Source organism: Nannobrachium achirus (assembly GCF_963921795.1).
Source record: "Nannobrachium achirus genome assembly, chromosome: 5".
NCBI lineage: Eukaryota > Metazoa > Chordata > Actinopteri > Myctophiformes > Myctophidae > Nannobrachium > Nannobrachium achirus.
This window is the reverse complement of record NC_137814.1, coordinates 67,444,736-67,464,082: the sequence shown is the minus strand read 5'-3', so window position 1 is coordinate 67,464,082 and position 19,347 is coordinate 67,444,736. Positions and strand designations below refer to the sequence as shown.

At 41.7% G+C, this 19,347-nt stretch overlaps 2 protein-coding genes across 2 annotated transcripts in view; one reads left to right on the top strand and one right to left on the bottom strand.

Moving 5' to 3' along the window:
- LOC308285432 (activator of basal transcription 1-like) overlaps nucleotides 1–19,347 on the bottom strand; it is a 144,703-nt gene that overhangs the window by 106,680 nt on the left and 18,676 nt on the right. The window lies entirely within an intron of this gene.
- LOC308285272 (uncharacterized protein) overlaps nucleotides 18,379–19,347 on the top strand; it is a gene marked incomplete at its 5' end in the record, with an annotated part of 59,138 nt that continues 58,169 nt past the window's right edge. Inside the window, one exon of the mRNA XM_080725988.1 lies at nucleotides 18,379–18,631. Coding sequence (XP_080582114.1) covers nucleotides 18,379–18,631 — 253 coding nt within the window. The remainder of the gene's footprint in view (nucleotides 18,632–19,347) is intronic.

Here is a 19,347-nt window from a genome sequence, read left to right as displayed (position 1 = left end):
TATCATGGCAAATGGAAAAAGGAGAAACATCCAATTTCATTTGAAAATCTTCAATTTTAACATTAATATATGCTTATAATTGTTTTAACATATAATTGTACTTGTAATCACTTGACTATGATTTATATATGTTAATTGGATTCCTAGATCACCAAAACATGGGTTTAAACACCATATTTATTTCTCTATTTATCTTGATTTTTTTTGTGTGTGATTTGTTTTTCTTATTCAAAGTCGATCATTAATATTGATCTGCTGCTGTAACCGTGTGTGCCTGCGTGTGTTTAGGGAGGCTATATGGAGGGGTTGTCTGGGCCTAACGTTTTTACAAACATTACATGCAGTCTAAACAGTCTAATATTAAAACATGTATAATCTGTACATTGAAACGATACAAACTATAGGATGTCAGGGCAACTAAATGATCACATCAACCTGACCATCACTATTATATTCATAATGTCTTTATGTAATATGTATATCAGTGTAGTGAGGATACTGGGTGTAGTACAGTATAGTACAGTAAATAGCAAAATTATATCTCTGTAGGACAAAGATATAATAATTCTACACGTTTACTGTTTAGCCAAACGTGAGTTCTTGTCTAATTGCAATAAAGAATCCAAATACAATGAACACAACGATTATATAATAAACAGAAAGAAATCAATGTCCACAGTGTTCGCATAAAGTTATATCAAAGAAACATATCTTTATTATCAAATCATAAAAGGGTATGCACATCACATCTGCGCTAGCTTTGATTTAATGAATGAATAAAGACAGAGAAAGAGAGAAAAACGTGTTTCGGTCGATTAATCTCCATTCATTTTAAGAAAGAGATTAAAGTGCCCTGGAGTCGAAATATTAAGTTAATGACGCAGCTGGATGACTGCATATCGTCGTTGTCGGGTGGAAACCTCGTATCTCCAAGTTTCAAATTTGTACGTTCTTTCGCAAAGTAAAGCCCTGCTTCATCACACAAGGCTGTTGCACAAAAGTAGTGAAAACAGCAGATCTACAAGCACACAACGCCTCGCGGTGCGAGGCGTTGTGTGCTTGTAGATAGGCTGTTTTCACTATAGTTTAAATCATTTTGAAAATGATAAATGCAAAACGAACGGTTTTGGACATACAAGGTTTTCACCCGACAACGACGATATAATCCATCAATTTGGTTCATCTTTGTAATATGCGCTTGATTATCTTTCAGACTCCAAAACGCATCCCTCCTCTTTCCACAAAACAAATGAAATACTATAAAACCGATTGTTTATATCATGAATAGGTTAAAAAAAAGAGAGAGAGAGAGAGAGAGAATCTTGTGGCTTATTGTGGATATTTAAAGCTTACAACGGCAGTTGTCTGACTGCATGTAAAGATTTAAAACAAGGCGGAGACTTGATCATGAGTCAAAATGGCAAGCCAGGATTACCACCTCTGAGGGCCCCTGGGCACTGAAGCTCCAAGGGCCCCCCTCTGCGTACGCGCTACAGGACTCCAGACTAACCGCTTTCAATATTTTAAGTAACTTAACGATATCAGCAGCCAGTGAACACACTTAAGACAATAACAGTCTGAGGTAAGAAACAATAGCAGTGTGGCCACTGACAATGAAAAAAAAATAACAATGTACTATTATAGTACTACTATATGGTCAAAACAAGACATATCCTTCCCCCAAACAATTACAAAATACCATTTGTGACCACCAAATTGGGGGTCTTGGGGGCATAATTTAATTCATTTAATTTGGATTAGATAAAAACACTGGAAAAGTTATAGAGATGGTATCACTAATAATTAGCAGAGAAGACTTCTATTTTAACATGAATCCTGTTGTTTCGTATGTTAGAAGTTAACTAGAGTTTCTTCTGCAAGTAAAATTTAAAATGAATAAGGGAAAACAAGGATAATAATAATCAGAGTGATTACGTTCAGGACTGATACTCTCTAAGGGAAAATAAAACGAAAGAAGAGAGACCTTAACTAATTCAATCTAGTAGATCAGGGGTCTTCAACAGGGGGTCCCCAGAGTTACTACAGGGGGTCCTCCAAATCTTTGAGTGATAGAAAGTTGTTTTCTCCTTTTTTATATTAACCACTTGAACACTATGGTGTCCATATTTAGCCTGATAAATCAGTCCGCACATTACCACCACCTGTTGGAAGTGTGTGATAGAGTCTGGCAACGTCTGGCAACGCCAGGCAAGTCCATATTCGGAGAACTGTTGCCAAAAATAGAAGATCTACAAGCTCGAGGCATTGTGAGCTTGTAGATCGGTTATTTTTGGCAAAGATTTTGGTGTAGAGGGGAAAAAGAGCAGACTAAGTACAGAATGAAAGGTCAAGTGGTTAAATATCTGAAAACACAAATTTACATGAAGCCAAAATACACCGAGGATTGTGCTGTCAAATAATGAAATCATACGGAATCTATGAACAGGTTGTGGGGGTCCATGCTTCATTTCTCTCTCAACTAAGGGGTCCTTGGCTTGAAAACATTGAAGACCCCTGTAGTAGATCATGGAAAACAAAGTGGGTTTATCGCTTGAGGGCGAGAAAAGAAAAAAAGGATAGGCTTCGTCTAGAAACATTCTTCGACTTCATGTTGTTCAGATAGACTACCTTGTTACGGACTGGGAAAGAAAAAAAAGAAAAACAAAACAAAAATGATAAAAAGGGATGCAGCTGCAATACAGTTAGTGTGGTTACAAAAAGAGTGTAATATGCTCATGTAATTATGTCTTGTATGTTCAAAAATGAGCCGTAGCCCTGTGCTTCATTCAGGGGCAACGCTGCAGGAATCTTAAACATTAAGTCTCGATGTCCACCGCTCCTGCTACTTGCGACTGTCCAGTCGCGCGGCCGATCTTGAAGCACTGAATCTCCGGAGATTTGCAGAATACATTCTTAAGTCATTTCGAAAGAAAACAATGGAAAGGTCATGGGTTTAAAAGGTGAGAGGGGGCTTGAGCTACCCCCCCTCTCCTACTCTGTGCTCTGGGCACCATAACTGTCACGGGATTCATTTGATGTCGAGGTTAATGTAGTACCCGGATAAATCAGTCGGTAGAGCTCTCGCCTTTGTACCGCAAGGTCATGGGTTCGATTCCGGGCACCGCCAACCCAACCCCCTTTCGCATATCCTGTCCATGCAAAAATGGTTCAAAGTGCCAACACTTCTCTCCTGTGGAATGTCCATTTGTTGCAGTTGTGTGTCTGAGTTGTTAGTTCGCTGGGGCCCACTTGTGCGTGGGTCCCGGCAAGCAACCTTATGTCGCTACATCAGCATGTTTTTTGTGGGATTTGATCTAGTCAACCATTAACTATTGATCCGTTGCTGTGTGTGTGTGTGTGTGTGTGTGTGTGTGTGTGTGTGTGTGTGTGTGCGTGCGTGCGTGCGTGCGTGCGTGCGTGCGTGCGTGCGTGCGTGGCTGGAGGGGTCGTATCAGGACACACACAGGCCTAACATTAAGATTGTTCAGGTCAATGACCCCTTAGCTGAGAGAGACATGAAGCAGGGACCCCCACTACATATTGTATAGATGAGAGATGAAGCAGGGACCCCCACTACATATTGTATAGATGAGAGATGAAGCAGGGACCCCCACTACGTATTGTATAGATGAGAGATGAAGCAGGGACCCCCACTACATATTGTATAGATGAGAGATGAAGCAGGGACCCCCACTACGTATTGTAGATGAGAGATGAACAGGGACCCCCAGTACATGTTGTATAACATTCACAGATGTCATGGATAGCTTCTTAGACTATCAATGTTTTTGTCCATTCCAAGCATTTCACCCTGAATACTTAGTAAACTTCACCTTTGGCTTTGTACTTGGTCTGCTCTTTTTTCCCTCTATAGTCTACACCAAACCCCTTTGATGAAAATAACTGATCTACAAGTCCACACCACCTCTCGCTGTGAGGCGTTGTGGACTTGTAGATCGGTTATTTTCGGTTAATGTTCCCCCCAGAATAGGGATGTGAGATTTCAGTAACTCTGAGGACCCCCTCGGGCTCCCAGACCCCCTGCTGAACTGTTGAAGACCCCTTGCTGACCAGAGGGATCTGAACCCTCCAAAGGACAGACGTTCTCAAAGTGGGGTCCGGGGACCCTCGGGGGTCATTGAAGCGGTCCCCAGGAAGATCGGTTAACATGCCATTTAAAGGACAACTTAATTACAACTTAAAAGGACAACTGTAATTAGAGAAAAGAAAAAGTGAGTATTATAATGTTTTCATTTGCTTCGTTCTATTGTTTTATCGCGTTTGTTGTGCTAAAATGTGGGGCAGCAGTTTCTTTATTGTTATTTACAGTAACACTTCTAGTCACATCCAACCATGAAAGGTTGCGTTGTATCTTGGGATTGGGCTTATTCTGTGTAAAATGACATATTTAGCCACTTGTACGCATGCCCCCAACCATTGAAATAAGAATCTCTAAAACAATAGAAAGAAGTAAATGAAAATTGTTTAACACTCATCTTTTATATTCTTTAATTGTTGTAAAAAACTAAAGTTGTCCTTTAAATCAGTGTAACAACTTTCACCTTATAAGTAGGCTACTTTGGCTGATTGAAAATAGCAGATCTACAAGCTCACAAGGTGTCACAATGTGACCTTGTAGATCTTATGTTTCTGAAACAATTAAATATTTTAATTTTGGGGTCTATGGACAAATACACACGGGGGGGGGGGGGGGGGGGGGGGGGGGGGGGGCATGTGTATTTGTCCCAAACCCAATTGTGATGAAAGATATTTATGGAATAAATAAATTAAATATATATATATGAATATGTGAAAGACAACTGACTGACTTCTATACTATATGGACAGTTTGTTCTGCATGTCACTATGCTGGAGAGCATCTGTGTTTGGGATTCCTTGACATGAAAATGTTTGTTGTTTGACTGACTAATAATAAGAAAATTACACTTAAAAAACAAGACCCCCAAAAAACAATCAATATTTACTAGCAGATTTACAGAAAATCTCTTTCTGGCCATAGGGAGCATTGGCCGTAGGACATTGGCCATAGGACATTTCAAAGTCCAGGAGATCATTTTGTCCAAAACTATTAGATTTCAAGATTCCTTTTCAAAGATCACACCCAGAGTGAAGTGAGCAGTGCCTTTTATGAGTTAATTTCATTAAACGTCCAGTGAAACCTGGCCAATGCCCTGCTTTGTGGGATGGACATACGGACGGATGGACTTACATACAAATCCAAATCTAGGAGTGGTTAGCACCGCTCATCAATATAAAAAATAACAGATTTACAAGTTCAAAAAACATGTTGATTACTCCAAGCTTTGAGTTTGTAAATCTGCTATTTGTTATGCTGTTGTGTGACTTTGTACAATGAATGTTCAGAAAAAGCTTCTTTTAAATCACCTGTCCATGTAAGGCCTACAAAACCTCCCTTTCTCTTATATAGACTAATCTCCCTGCTTTCATGCTGAATTCTGTGCCAACGTTTTATGTTGATATTTTATTTGTGCTCTTCTAATGTCTTTATGTAATATTTATATCAGCATGTTTTTGTGTGGTTTGATCAAAATGTTATTTGTTTTTTTCTTATTCAAAGTCAATCATTAAGTGCTGCTGTAACCGTGTGTGTGTGCCTGCCTGCGTGTGCGTGTGTTTAGGAAGGCTATGGAGGGGTTGTATCAGGACACAGTGTCCTCTTGTCTGGGCCTAACATTGGTAAATAGCAGATCTACAAGCTCACAACAAGCTCTATACTAGTATAGAGCCCTGACTATGGTATGGGGCTTTTAAGCCGTGACATCATTTTGTAGTCAGACCTCCAAGCAGATTTATTATCAATATGTCTCCCTCGCTATTTCAACAGATCCGAGACAAAAATAACGACTAAAGTATAATTCTACCACTTTCCTTTCAACAACAAAGAGAAGAAAAATTAGTAAATAGTAAAAATAGTAAAAAGATTCACAGCCGCTGGGGGCAGAGTTCTCCTCTGCCTACAAAATGATGTCAGACTTAACAGCCCCATAGGTTTAAGTCAGAGGTCTTCAAGATCTTTCAGGTCAATGACCCTTGATGATAAAAGTACTGTACCGTAACCCCCTGGACATGACGCTAGTATGTCACAGGGACCCCCAATCCAACCCTTGATGCTGAGTGCCAAGCAGAATCTTTGATATGACCCGTCCGGGGATCGAACCCCGACCTCCCAGTCTCAGGGCAGAATTTAGATGTAGTTTTTACTTTATTTGAGTATTTCCAGTTGTCAGCGCTAGCGTAGCGGGCCACGGCCCCCCTCTCCTCTTTCAGGCCCCCGGTTCGCGCGAATCTTAGGTGAAAAACCTGCCCCCCCCCCCCCACCTCTGGCCACGTCCTCCTCTGATGCCACGTGTTTTTCCCCCCAGGCGGTCACACAGCGGTGTACAACTGTGTGCGGCTCCACGACACACCTCCCCATTCTGTTGCTCAGCTGCTGCTGCTCTGCCTCAGGTTGGTGGGAGGAACCAGTCACCCTCTGCATCTAGCTGTATCTCCCAGGGGGAGCTACACTAGAACGCAACTCTTAATCCTTCTCACCGGGCAGACGTGCACCCATCGACTGCGACACAGCGGTGGGCAAGGGGCTGTCTGCTATGCCCCCCATGGACCCAGTGCTAGTGGTGGGCATGGGGCTGTCTGCTATGCCCCCATGGACCCAGTGCTAGTGGTGGGCATGGGGCTGTCTGCTATGCCCCCATGGACCCAGTGCTAGTGGTGGGCATGGGGCTGTCTGCTATGCCCCCCATGGACCCAGTGCTAGTGGTGGGCATGGGGCTGTCTGCTATGCCCCCCATGGACCCAGTGCTAGAGGTGGGCATGGGGCTGTCTGCTATGCCCCCATGGAGCCAGTGCTAGTGGTGGGCATGGGGCTGTCTGCTATGCCCCCCATGGACCCAGTGCTAGTGGTGGGCATGGGGCTGTCTGCTATGCCCCCCATGGACCCAGTGCTAGTGGTGGGCATGGGGCTGTCTGCTATGCCCCCATGGACCCAGTGCTAGTGGTGGGCATGGGGCTGTCTGCTATGCCCCCCATGGACCCAGTGCTAGTGGTGGGCATGGGGCTGTCTGCTATGCCCCCCATGGACCCAGTGCTAGTGGTGGGCATGGGGCTGTCTGCTATGCCCCCATGGACCCAGTGCTAGTGGTGGGCATGGGGCTGTCTGCTATGCCCCCCATGGACCCAGTGCTAGTGGTGGGCATGGGGCTGTCTGCTATGCCCTCATTCAGTCCCACTTTGACTACGGTTGCACCTCATGATACTCCAACATCAAAAAGACACTAGCTACAAACCTCCCAAAACAAACTGATTTGACTACTTCTCGACCTGAGGCCCATGACCCATGTTTCTCCCACACATTGTGCTATCCTAAGTTGGCTCAGCTTTGAAGACAGGGTTAAACAACAAAAAAATGGGATTGACTTTCAAAATAGTCAATGCAAATCTGCCCTCCATCCCCTCAGTGCCCGCATATCTGACCAAACATCTCCAAAAAGTTAGTGACAGCCACAACACCAGAGGGAGCGCACACAATGATCTGATAACACAAACCTCGGACCTGAAGGACAAGGAGACGTCCTGAAGCAGAGTGAAACATTGCGTAAAAGAAGAAGATATTAGAATAACATTAGGATCACATGAGGACATAAAGCCTAGCAAATCATCTGTCAGGTGGAAACCTCATATGTCCACAACTGTTACTTTTCAGGATTCTAATTAAAAGAAATAGCAGAAGTAGCTGATCTATAAGTTCAAAAACATGTTGATTCGCTCCACGCTTTGAGCTTGTAGATCTGCTACTTGTGATGCTGTTGTGAGACTCTGTACAATGATCAAGTAAATGACATTAATATGAAAAACACAAACAGTTAACATATGGAGATAAGAGGTTTCTGCCAGACAGGATGGATATCCTTTAAATCACTTCTGAAAACGTCTATGTTCAGAAAAAGCTTCTTTTAAATCTCCTGTCCATGTTAGGCCTACAAAACCTCCCTTTTTATTTCTCTTCTATAGACTAATCTCCCTGCTTTCATGGTGAATTCTGTGACAACGTTTTATGTTGATGTTTATTGTTGCTCTTTATGTCTTTATCTTTGTCTCTAGGTGAGGTTTGGACAGAGTCAGTAGGAGTCTGTAGTAAGACATGTGTTTTACAAACATTACCTGCAGTCTAAACAGTCTAATATTAAAACTTTTTAGATATTTACAATGTCTTTATGTAATATTTATATCAGCCGGTTTTTGTGTGATTTGGTCAAAGTATGATTTGATTTTTCGTATTCAAAGTCAACCATTAACTATTGATCTGTGTGTGTGTGTGTGTGTGTGTGTGTGTGTGTGTGTGTGTGTGTGTGTGTGTGTGTGTGTGTGTGTGTGTGTGTGTGTGTGTGTGTGTGTGTGTGTGTGTGTGTGTGTTAAGGCTATGGAGGGGTCGTATCAGGACACACTGTCCTCTTGTCTGGGTCTAACGTTAAGATCGTTCAGGTCAATGACCCCTTAGCTGAGAGAGACATGAAGCAGGGACCCCCACTACATATTGTATAGATGAGAGATGAAGCAGGGACCCCCACTACATATTGTATAGATGAGAGATGAAGCAGGGACCCCCACTACATATTGTATAGATGAGAGATGAAGCAGGGACCCCCACTACATATTGTATAGATGAGAGATGAAGCAGGGACCCCCACTACATATTGTATAGATGAGAGATGAAGCAGGGACCCCCACTACATATTGTATAGATAAGAGATGAAACAGACAGGGGCGTCACAAGGGGGGGGGGGGGGGGGGGGACTGAGTTACCAGGGCCCAAGGTGGAGGAGGGGCCTTAATTATTGTATACATTAGCTATTGAAAAATAGCAGATATACAAGCTAACAGCGCAGAACCAAGTGCTGCACAGCGAGCTTGTAGATCTGCTATTTTTGAAGTCGTGAAAATGTGTGGAAATAGCCTATTTGAATATACTCTATGTATTTTTAAGTGAACAATTGTAACTCAAATTTTGCTTCTGGGGGGTCCCTGGGACTAAATATTTTGAGATGGGGGTCCGTGGCCAAATACATATAATTTTGGGGGTCCTTCAGATGAAAAGGTTTGAGCACCACTGACATATTGTTTTTTTTTTAACCATAGGATTTGTAATATTCAAAGACTTTCAGGATTTAAAAAAATAGCAGATCTACAAGCTCGCAGTGAGCTTGTAGATCTGCTATTTCTCAAAAAAAGTTAAAGCACAAAATAATGTGTTCCCTCCCCCCTATGAAGAACATTCATGGGGGGCCCGCAGTGAATCCTTGTACCTAGGGCCCAGAATTTGGTGTGACACCCCTCAAAGCAGGGACCCCCACTGCATATTGTATAGATGAGAGATGAAGCAGGGACCACCACCACATATTGTATACAGATGAGAGATGAAGCAGGGACCCCCACTACAAACTGTTAATTTTCAAGATTATTTTTCAAAAATCACACCCAGAGTGAAGTGAGCAGTGCCTTTTATGAGTTCATTTCATTAAACGTCCAGTGAAACCTGGCCAATGCCCTGCTTTGTGGGACGGACATACGGACGGATGGACTTACATACACACAAAGCCAGATGTAGGAGCGGTTAGCACCGCTCAACAATATCAAAAGTAACAGATCTACAAGTTCAAAAACACGTTGAGTCGCTCCACGCTTTGAGCTTGTAGATCTGCTACTTTTGATGCTGTTGTGTGACTCTGTACAATGATCAAGTAAATGACATTAATATGAAAAACACAAACATAACATATGGAGATAAGAGGTTTCTGCCAGACAGGATGGATATCCTTTAAATCACTTCTGAAAACGTCTATGTTCAGAAAAAGCTTCTTTTAAATCACCTGTCCATGTTAGGCCTACAAAACCTCCCTTTCTCTTCTATAGACTAATCTCCCTGCTTTCATGCTGAATTCTGTGCCAACGTTTCATGTTGATGTTTTATTTAATTTTTGTCTTGTCATGTTGTATCAGCATGTTTTTGTGTGATTTGATCAAAGTGTTATTTGGTGTTCTTGTTCAAAGTTAACCATTAGTTATTGATCCGTTGTTCGGGAAGGCTATGGAGAGGGCGTATCAGGACACAGTGTCATGAAGGTGTATATATATCTGTGTATCTTCACACAGAGTAGACAGTGGAGCTATCGTCACACAGAGCAGACAGTGAAGGTATCTTCAGGATGAAGAATATTCTGTGGATGATTCTGGCCTCTTCGCTCCTTCATGGTGAGTAGATCTAATCCTCCTCCTGATACCATGTGACTGGATGATGTCATCACCATGATACCATGTGACACTGGATGATGTCATCACCATGATACCATGTGACACAGGATGATGTTGTGCAGAGCAGTGGATCGCTCCTATATATTTTATTCGGGGAGTCTCAGAATACGTTGATAATCTAGATTGTCTATTTTTGGTGATTGCCTAAGCCGACGTCAGCAAGGGGGGAAGACGACAGCCAGCCCCATGGCCTCCCCTAAGTAACAAGAAATCTTGTGAAATACAATGTTGTCAACCAATCATCAAGGACGATGATACACGAAAGAAGAAGAAGATTGTTCCCCCCAGAATGGGGATGCTGGGGTTTAAGTGGTTAAACGACAAGTATAACAGTAATGTTCAATTTGTCCTTATGGAAACTGATATTCTCTGAAGTTCTCCTCATGACTCAAACTGTATCTTAGGGGGAAAGATTTACATATTGTCACGGATGAAGAGCTGAAGAACCCGGAAGCAGAGCCACAACAAGCAGAGTAGACTTTTAAAGTATTTAATGACGGAACATATCAAACCTCACAGGCAAGTAGTAAACCATGGCGTTACAACAGGAGCAAGCAAGGATAGCAGGAACATCATGACAGCAAGGTTATGAACTGACAATGAGTCCAGTTTTATAGGAGGCAGGTTGATTGGAGAAGTGTTCACAGGTGTGTAATTGGCATGGCAATGCAGGGCTGCTGGCCATTGGGAAAAGCGGGACAACTCCCAAACGGCCGGTTCATTCCCGAGCCCTGCTTCATCATACAAGGCCTTTGCACAAAGTCGTGAAAACAGCAGATCTACAAGCACACAACGCCTCGCGGTGCAAGGCGTTGTGTGCTTGTAGATCGGCTTAAATCATTTTTAAAATGATAAATACAAAACAAACAGTTTTGGACATACAAGGTTTCCACGACGAAATATAACTCATGTACAGTAATTGGCCCAGTGGCTTGTCACTTGTCATGATCTGAAATGGCAAATCTGCGCAATGAGGGCCTCTACAACTCTTTTTCCCGGGCTGAATCATAGGCCCAGCACTGGGAGTGGGAACAGGTGAGTAACTAGGACTGTGAGAGGGAATGGAATGTGGGAGTGGCCGAAGTGGGGACATGGTCTGTGGAGAGGCAGACCGTGACACATATTCGTGTACCGTTAATATGACATTAGGGGGGAAATCTTGCTATTCCTACGTCTCATCATTTCAACTAAGGGAGTCGACAGGTTAGCTAATCACCCGCGTCACGGTTACTGAGGTTATGGTTAGGTATAGGTTTAGGTTTAGGCATAGAGGATAACATTCACCCACGTCGACAGCTTAGCATTTCACCAGGTTAAAATTCAAAGGATGAACCGTCAAACAGATGCTATGTCACCAAAAGACATGCTCTGATGCATTTATGTGATTGTACAATGATCAAGTAAATAACAATAATATGAAAATTCAAACCTCGGTTCGAAGTGAAGCGGTGAACTTTTATTCTATGTGTTCTAGAGCTATGAACTCTGTGATCTATACATTCTTCCAATTCTGAATGAATGAATGATTTTATCTGGAGGGCCGAATTGTCATGTGAAGCTTGACCAATCCTCAAAGTATGGTCTCATTGGACATTTTTAATCATCCAATCATCAGACCGGGACGGACGTTACACACATATTGTGGACGTACGGGACAGATAAAACCTTTCACACCCGGCAGCTCGCATAACCGACCCCTGTGTGGCACGACCGGGGGTCGGTCGTGCCACACAGCGGTGTACAACCGTGTGCGCCTCCACTACACACCTCCCCGCTCTGCTGCTAAGTCTCAGGTTGGTGGGAGGAACCAGTCACCCTCTGCATCTAGCTGTATCTCCCAGGGGGAGCTACGCTAGAACGCCACTCTTAATCCTTCTCACCGGGCAGACGTGCACCCATCGACCGCGACACAGCAATGGGCATGGGGCTGTCTGATATGCCCCCCATGGACCCAGTGCTAGTGGTGGGCATGGGGCAGTCTGCTAAATAGCTCTATATTGTGACAGTAATCATTGCTATAGAGTGTTTGTTCAGTAACAGTGTTAAATAGCTCTATATTGTGACAGTAATCATTGCTATAGAGTGTTTGTTCAGTAACAGTGTTAAATAGCTCTATAGTGTGACAGTAATCATTGCTATAGAGTGTTTGTTCAATAACAGTGTTAAATAGCTCTATAGTGTGACAGTAATCATTGCTATAGAGTGTTTGTTCAATAACAGTGTTAAATAGCTCTATAGTGTGACAGTAATCATTGCTATAGAGTGTGTGTCCTCTGGAGTGAGTGTGGAAATATAGTGGTCCTCTTAATATTATGGACCCATAGTGATTCTAAGTTTTGACATAATCATGTAGCTCTACTAAATGACAGCAATATTACCCAAAAATGTTTAAAAAAGTGTATATAAAATAAATAAATAATCTGTATTTGGTTTCGGACAATAATTTATATTGAACCATTTTGGAACTGAAATAGGGAACCGGAACCGTCGACCGATAAGCAGAACCTGAACCAGACTCTTAAAAATCCAAACAATACCCATCCTTTGTGTGTGTGTGTGTGTGTGTGTGTGTGTGTGTGTGTGTGTGTGTGTGTGTGTGTGTGTGTGTGTGTGTGTGTGTGTGTGTGTGTGTGTGTGCGCACACGTGCGTTTGTATTGTCTACCTCAAGCAAACACCAAAACACATTCTAATCAGTATTTATTTAAATGGTAATGGATGGTTTAATGTTGAACGTTAAATAATGAAAATGACCATACTGTACATGTACTGTATAGAGTAGTGTTGGGGATATAATAACCAACCCATCCCAAATATTGTATATTTTGAAACATAGAATGTTGTTGTTCAAAGGCCCATTGTATGGTTCCATGTCTGTGCTCTCTCTACAGCTGCTGTGCGTTTAAGTGATGCACAAACGATTCGTGTGAGCGGATACAGAGGGGGAGACGTTACAATCTTCTGTCCCGGGGGCTATGGGTCTCGCTACCAGAACTACCTGTGTAGAGGAAGCTGTGGTAATGCTGATGTTCTTATTGAGAGCAGAGTTGGTGTGTCTGATGTGATTACGGTGGGCAGATACTCTATTCGTCATGATGGTAGAATCGGAAGATTTCCAGTCACCATCTTTGACCTTCAGCTCAGCGATGCAGGACAATACTGGTGTGGAGGGAGGTTGAGAGGGACAGACCTCTGCACTGAAGTACAGCTGGAAGTAACAGGTGAGAGTCATACCGTTTTACCATGATTGTTGTTGCCTTCAATAAAGACATTAAATATACAGCCTTGAGTTCCTCCAAGAACAACCCCCCAAAATCTAAAACGTAAAGGCAGCATTTTGTTTTGAGGAAAATGCATTTAACTTGACTCCAATAAATTATTAGTAATTAATACATTCCATTTGAGTACGTACCTGCATTCCATATTCCATCGGTAAGGAACTCACACTACCATAATTTGAGTCCAGTTACGTATAACATATAATGCCACATATGTGATACTGTGAGTGATATAGAACAGCTGTAATAAATAAAAAAAATACATAAATAGTGGACCCCAATTCAAAGCATTGTCTACTAAAGGAATGCAGTTTTAACATAATTCAGCACTACTGGATGTGTTTCAAGTTTCAATCCAACAGTCCAATGTGTGGTCTTTCACTCACTTTTTGGAGGTGATTACATAATATGAAAGATCTTACCAAACAGGCGAGTGCACACAGGCATTTAAAGGCTGCTTGAGCCCTTTTGGCCGTCAAAGAAGAAAATAAACGCAAAATCCTCCGCTCCAATCTCCATGCCGATCTACAAGCTCACAACACGTTGCGCTGCGACCCGTTGTGAGCTTGTAGATTGGCTATTTTTGGTGCACGATACCGCGCGCAGTGAAGTATATGCACAATTGAAACCTTGCCGGCACATGTCCACTCGCATTCAATCAATGAATGGAGTAAGTAAACAAGAACCCACGTGGATTAAACACAAGATTTAGCCAACACCATGCATCTGTGACTTGAAAACAACATGCACACTTTGGAAGTACCCTACGTTAAACTTCTGGAATCTCAGACCGCAGCATGTGAGTAGTTCATTGAATCTGTCTGTCACTTTCATGCTGGCTAGAGTAACATTGTGGGAGGAGAGCTGTAGCTCTAAAAAACGCTTACTGTTCAATTATCAGGTACACAACGAGATCGGCCATTGCTGGCATCTTTTCTTTATTCTCTTTACTGTTTATTTATTGTGTCTTGCCACGAAAATGTGGCTGTGTTGTGACTAGTGGATATTAGCCTATAGTATACAGTATATCTTTTTTGATGCAGTAGCATTGGTCTCAACAGTCTGCAGTCTAAAGTCTACACTGCAGTCATAGTTCTTTGACTATTCATTAATGCACCAAAATATGTCTATTTATGTGCCAAAAATGTGCCAAAAAAGTTTCACTGGCAGAAGGTGCCCCTCTAAGACTTGAGCCCCTGTCCCTCCAATTATCTCTGCACGTGCCTGCTATACAGTGTTCAGTAACAGTGTTAAATAGTTCTATATTGTGACAGTAATCATTGCTATAGAGTGCTTGTTCATTCAGTAACAGTGTTAAATAGCTCTATATTGTGACAGTAATCATTGCTATAGAGTGTTTGTTCAGTAATAATGCTAAATAGCTCTATATTGTGACAGTAATCATTGCTATAGAGTGTTTGTTCAGTAACAGTGTTAAATAGCTCTATATTGTGACAGTAATCATTTCTATAGAGTGTTTGTTCAGTAACAGTGTTAAATAGCTCTATATTGTGACAGTAATCAATCATTGCTATAGAGTGTTTGTTCAGTAACAGTGTTAAATAGCTCTATATTGTGACAGTGATCATTGCTATAGAGTGTTTGTTCAATAACAGTGTTAAATAGCTCTATATTTTGACAGTAATCATTGCTATAGAGTGTTTGTTCAATAACAGTGTTAAATAGCTCTATAGTGTGACAGTAATCATTGCTATAGAGTGTTTGTTCAGTAACAGTGTTAAATAGCTCTACATTGTGACAGTAATCATTGCTATAGAGTGTTTGTCCAGTAACAGTGTTAAATAGCTCTAAATTGTGACAGTAATCATTGCTATAGAGTGTTTGTTCAATAACAGTGTTAAATAGCTCTATAGTGTGACAGTAATCATTGCTATAGAGTGTTTGTTCAGTAACAGTGTTAAATAGCTCTATATTGTGACAGTAATCATTGCTATAGAGTGTTTGTTCAGTAACAGTGTTAAATAGCTCTATATTGTGACAGTAATCATTGCTATAGAGTGTTTGTTCAGTAACAGTGTTAAATAGCTCTATATTGTGACAGTAATCATTGCTATAGAGTGTTTGTTCAGTAACAGTGTTAAATAGCTCTATATTGTGACAGTAATCATTGCTATAGAGTGTTTGTTCAGTAACAGTGTTAAATAGCTCTATATTGTGACAGTAATCATTGCTATAGAGTGTGTGTTCAGTAACAGTGTTAAATAGCTCTATATTGTGACAGTAATCATTGCTATAGAGTGTTTGTTCAGTAACAGTGTTAAATAGCTCTATATTGTGACAGTAATCATTGCTATATAGAGTGTTTGTTCAGTAACAGTGTTAAATAGCTCTATATTGTGACAGTAATCATAGCTCTATATTGTGACAGTAATCATTGCTATAGAGTGTTTGTTCAGTAACAGTGTTAAATAGCTCGATATTGTGACAGTAATCATTGCTATAGAGTGTTTGTTCAGTAACAGTGATTAAATAGCTCGATATTGTGACAGTAATCATTGCTATAGAGTGTTTGTTCAGTAACAGTGTTAAATAGCTCGATATTGTGACAGTAATCATTGCATTTAACCACTTAAACCTCAATACTTAGTAAACTTGACCTTTCACCCTGTACTTAGTCTGCTCTCTTTTCCCTCTACACCAAACCTCCTTGCTGAAAATACCTGATCTACATGCTCGTAGTGAGAGTTGTGAGCTTTTAGATCGGTTGTTGCTTTAAATCGAAGGTTGCTTCGTAAGCTTATAGATCTGTTATTTTCATTATCTTCAACGTTTGAAATGCATGGGACATTCTGCATTATGACTACCTTTGCTTGGTTTACTTTTACTCAAGTACATTTAGAATTTCAGACTTTTACTTTTAACAGAGTATTTTATTACAGTATTGATACTAAGAATTGTGGCTACTTTGCCCACCACTGGTTGACACTAAGGTCTCAGAGGTACTTGCCCGTTGGGAGAGTACAGGTCATGTTCTACTTGCCCAAAGGTCATGACCACTTGCCACAAAAGTTAATTGTCTGTTATAAAATGATAACAAAGGTAACGTTTGTGTTTGTAGAATGTTAAATCCAATAGATAAGTGCAGAGAGGCCACAATCACACAGTTCTGTGTAGAATGTTAAATCCAATAGATAAGTGCAGAGGCCACAGTCACACAGTTCTGTGTAGAATGTTAAATCCAATAGATAAGTGCAGAGGCCACAGTCACACAGTTCAGTGTAGAATGTTAAATCCAATAGATAACAGAGAGGCCACAGTCATACAGTTCTGTGTAGAATGTTAAATCCAATAGATAAGTGCAGAGAGGCCACAGTCACACAGTTCTGTGACAAAACCTGAATGAGTGAAACCGCTAGCAGCGCCACCCATTGGGAGAGGCGAAACCGACGTTTGCCTGGGGCACCAAGTCTCCAAGGGCACCGTGCCGCTATGTCACCCCTATGAAATGTAATACCGGTAATGGCCGCCAGACTGGAGTTAATCAGACTCATTCATACTGATGTTCTCCTGTGAAATGGTGCCCCCCTAAGGTAGCATTTTTCTATGAGACACACCATCGCATGTGACAGCCCGTGTACAAAGCATGCAACCTAACTGACTGCCAGCCAGTGCCAGTGGAGAAACACACAGTTCCATGTTGCTTGGGAAGTCCACTTCCATGACAAATGATTGTATTAAGTCCGTTGTAAATATTTAAATGTAGGCTATTTTAAAATAGCCGATGTACAAGCTCACATGTGTGCTCACCCACATTGTACCAGGCCTTGTCAGTTGGTACATCCTGGCTAGGATCATTGTTCTTCATGAATGACCAATAATATTTAATGAAGACAGAATGCACTGCCTGTCAGGACAACCTGGAAGCAAACTGCACTCCACAAATGGACCAAGTGTCCTTAATAAAATGTGATTGATCGATTGAAACGGTTTTGTGAACCATTGCTGCTAATTAAATGTAACTGTACTGTATACTATTGTTGTCTATTTTTTTTTCCTTTCCTTTTCTTTTCTTTTTTTTAATGCATTTTAATTAACACTTCTGCTGCCTTTGACAGTCCTCACCGTCATTTAAAGGGTTAATATCATGGTGCCGTTGACAACGCTCACCGTCACTGTTACTGTAAATACATTAAAAGTATTATTACTTACTGTACGTCGCACCGGTCCAGCCCACAACGGAAATGTCCGCGATTTGTTTACAACGCACGTTGGGCGTGCACGCGAAGTGAAGCTCCTCCATAGTAAATCCATTGAGAGGCTGCGGTATCCTATCAAACCACATTTCACATATTTTGTACTTATTGTACTCTCATTTCTACTCCAAACTTAAGGGTGTCAGATAGGAGTGGGACAGGGGCAAAGGTCTGCTCCCAGGACTGTATTAACATACTAAAGATCTCGCATATTGGTGTGTCTCCATTCTCTATTTTGGGGTGGGTGTCAGGCCCTTGTCTTTGTGTAGGAATGTCACCTGCTGTGAGTAGCTATTGATAGGTGTTTACCGTCAACAGGCCTTCTGCCACAAGGCAGTCAGCGTATTGAGGAGATACCAATCTAATCAACATCTCTGGAGGTCTGGACCAATAGAAAGACAGAATGTGTCTTAGAAATGTATAAAACCTGGGCAAAATAATGTATTGGGTGGCTCTGAACTCTGAGGCTGTCTATAAAAAGACTCAGAGTAGGCTCTTCTTCCTGAGGAGGCTCCGGTCCTTTGATGTGTGCAGTAGAATGCTGCACATGTTCTACCAGTCAGCTGTGGCAAGTGTCATGCTCTATGCTGCAGTCTGCTGGGGAGGCAGCCTGATGGACAAGGACGCTAAGCGGCTGAACAAGCTGGTGAAGAAGGCTGGCTCCGTTCTGGGGGAGAGGCCGGACTCACTGGAATTGGTTGTGGAGAGGTGCACAATTAACAAGAGCAGGGCCATAATGAGCAACGCTAGCCATCCTCTCCACAACATCCTAAAAGGCCAGAAAAGCAGTCGTAAGGACATGTTCCGTTCGTGGCCCTGCAACAATAATCGTTTTAAGAACACTTTTATTCCCTCCGCCATTAGACTTTTTAATTCGATGGCCAGCCGCTAGACCTGGACTACTAATTAGTTTTTTAGGCCTATGCAATGGACGATTTATTATTATCCCCATGGTTACCTTCTTAAATGCTTTTTAATGTTTTTATGTGTATTCACTCTCTGTTTTTAACCTGTGTCCAATTCCTCTTTTTGTGTTGTGTTTTTAACTAATATGCCTGTATGTAGCTATGGGATATCTGAATTTCCCCTTGGGGATCAATAAAGTATCTATCTATCTATCTATCTATCTATCTATCTATCTATCTATCTATCTATCTATTCTTGGCCAGACGCCGGAGGGCTGCTGCGCCTCTGTGCTGTGGCTCCCTATATCTATACAATAAACCTGGAATCGAACCATCTTTGCCTGTTTGCATTCCTGCCTGCCTGCCTGTCTCTCTTCTTAATATCTTCTCTCCAAGCAACGAAGTTGAGTAAATAGTCGAACTCATAGACTTTAAGATAATTCAAGGCCCATAAAGAGACTTCATTTACTAAAAAAAAAAAATTGTTTTCATCCCAAGGCTGGCATGTTTACAGTACAAACAGCACTCGGCTGGGCGCACACTGTCATGTGACTAGATGACGTAAACGTTGAAGTCAAGTGATAATCCATCTGCGCAAAAAC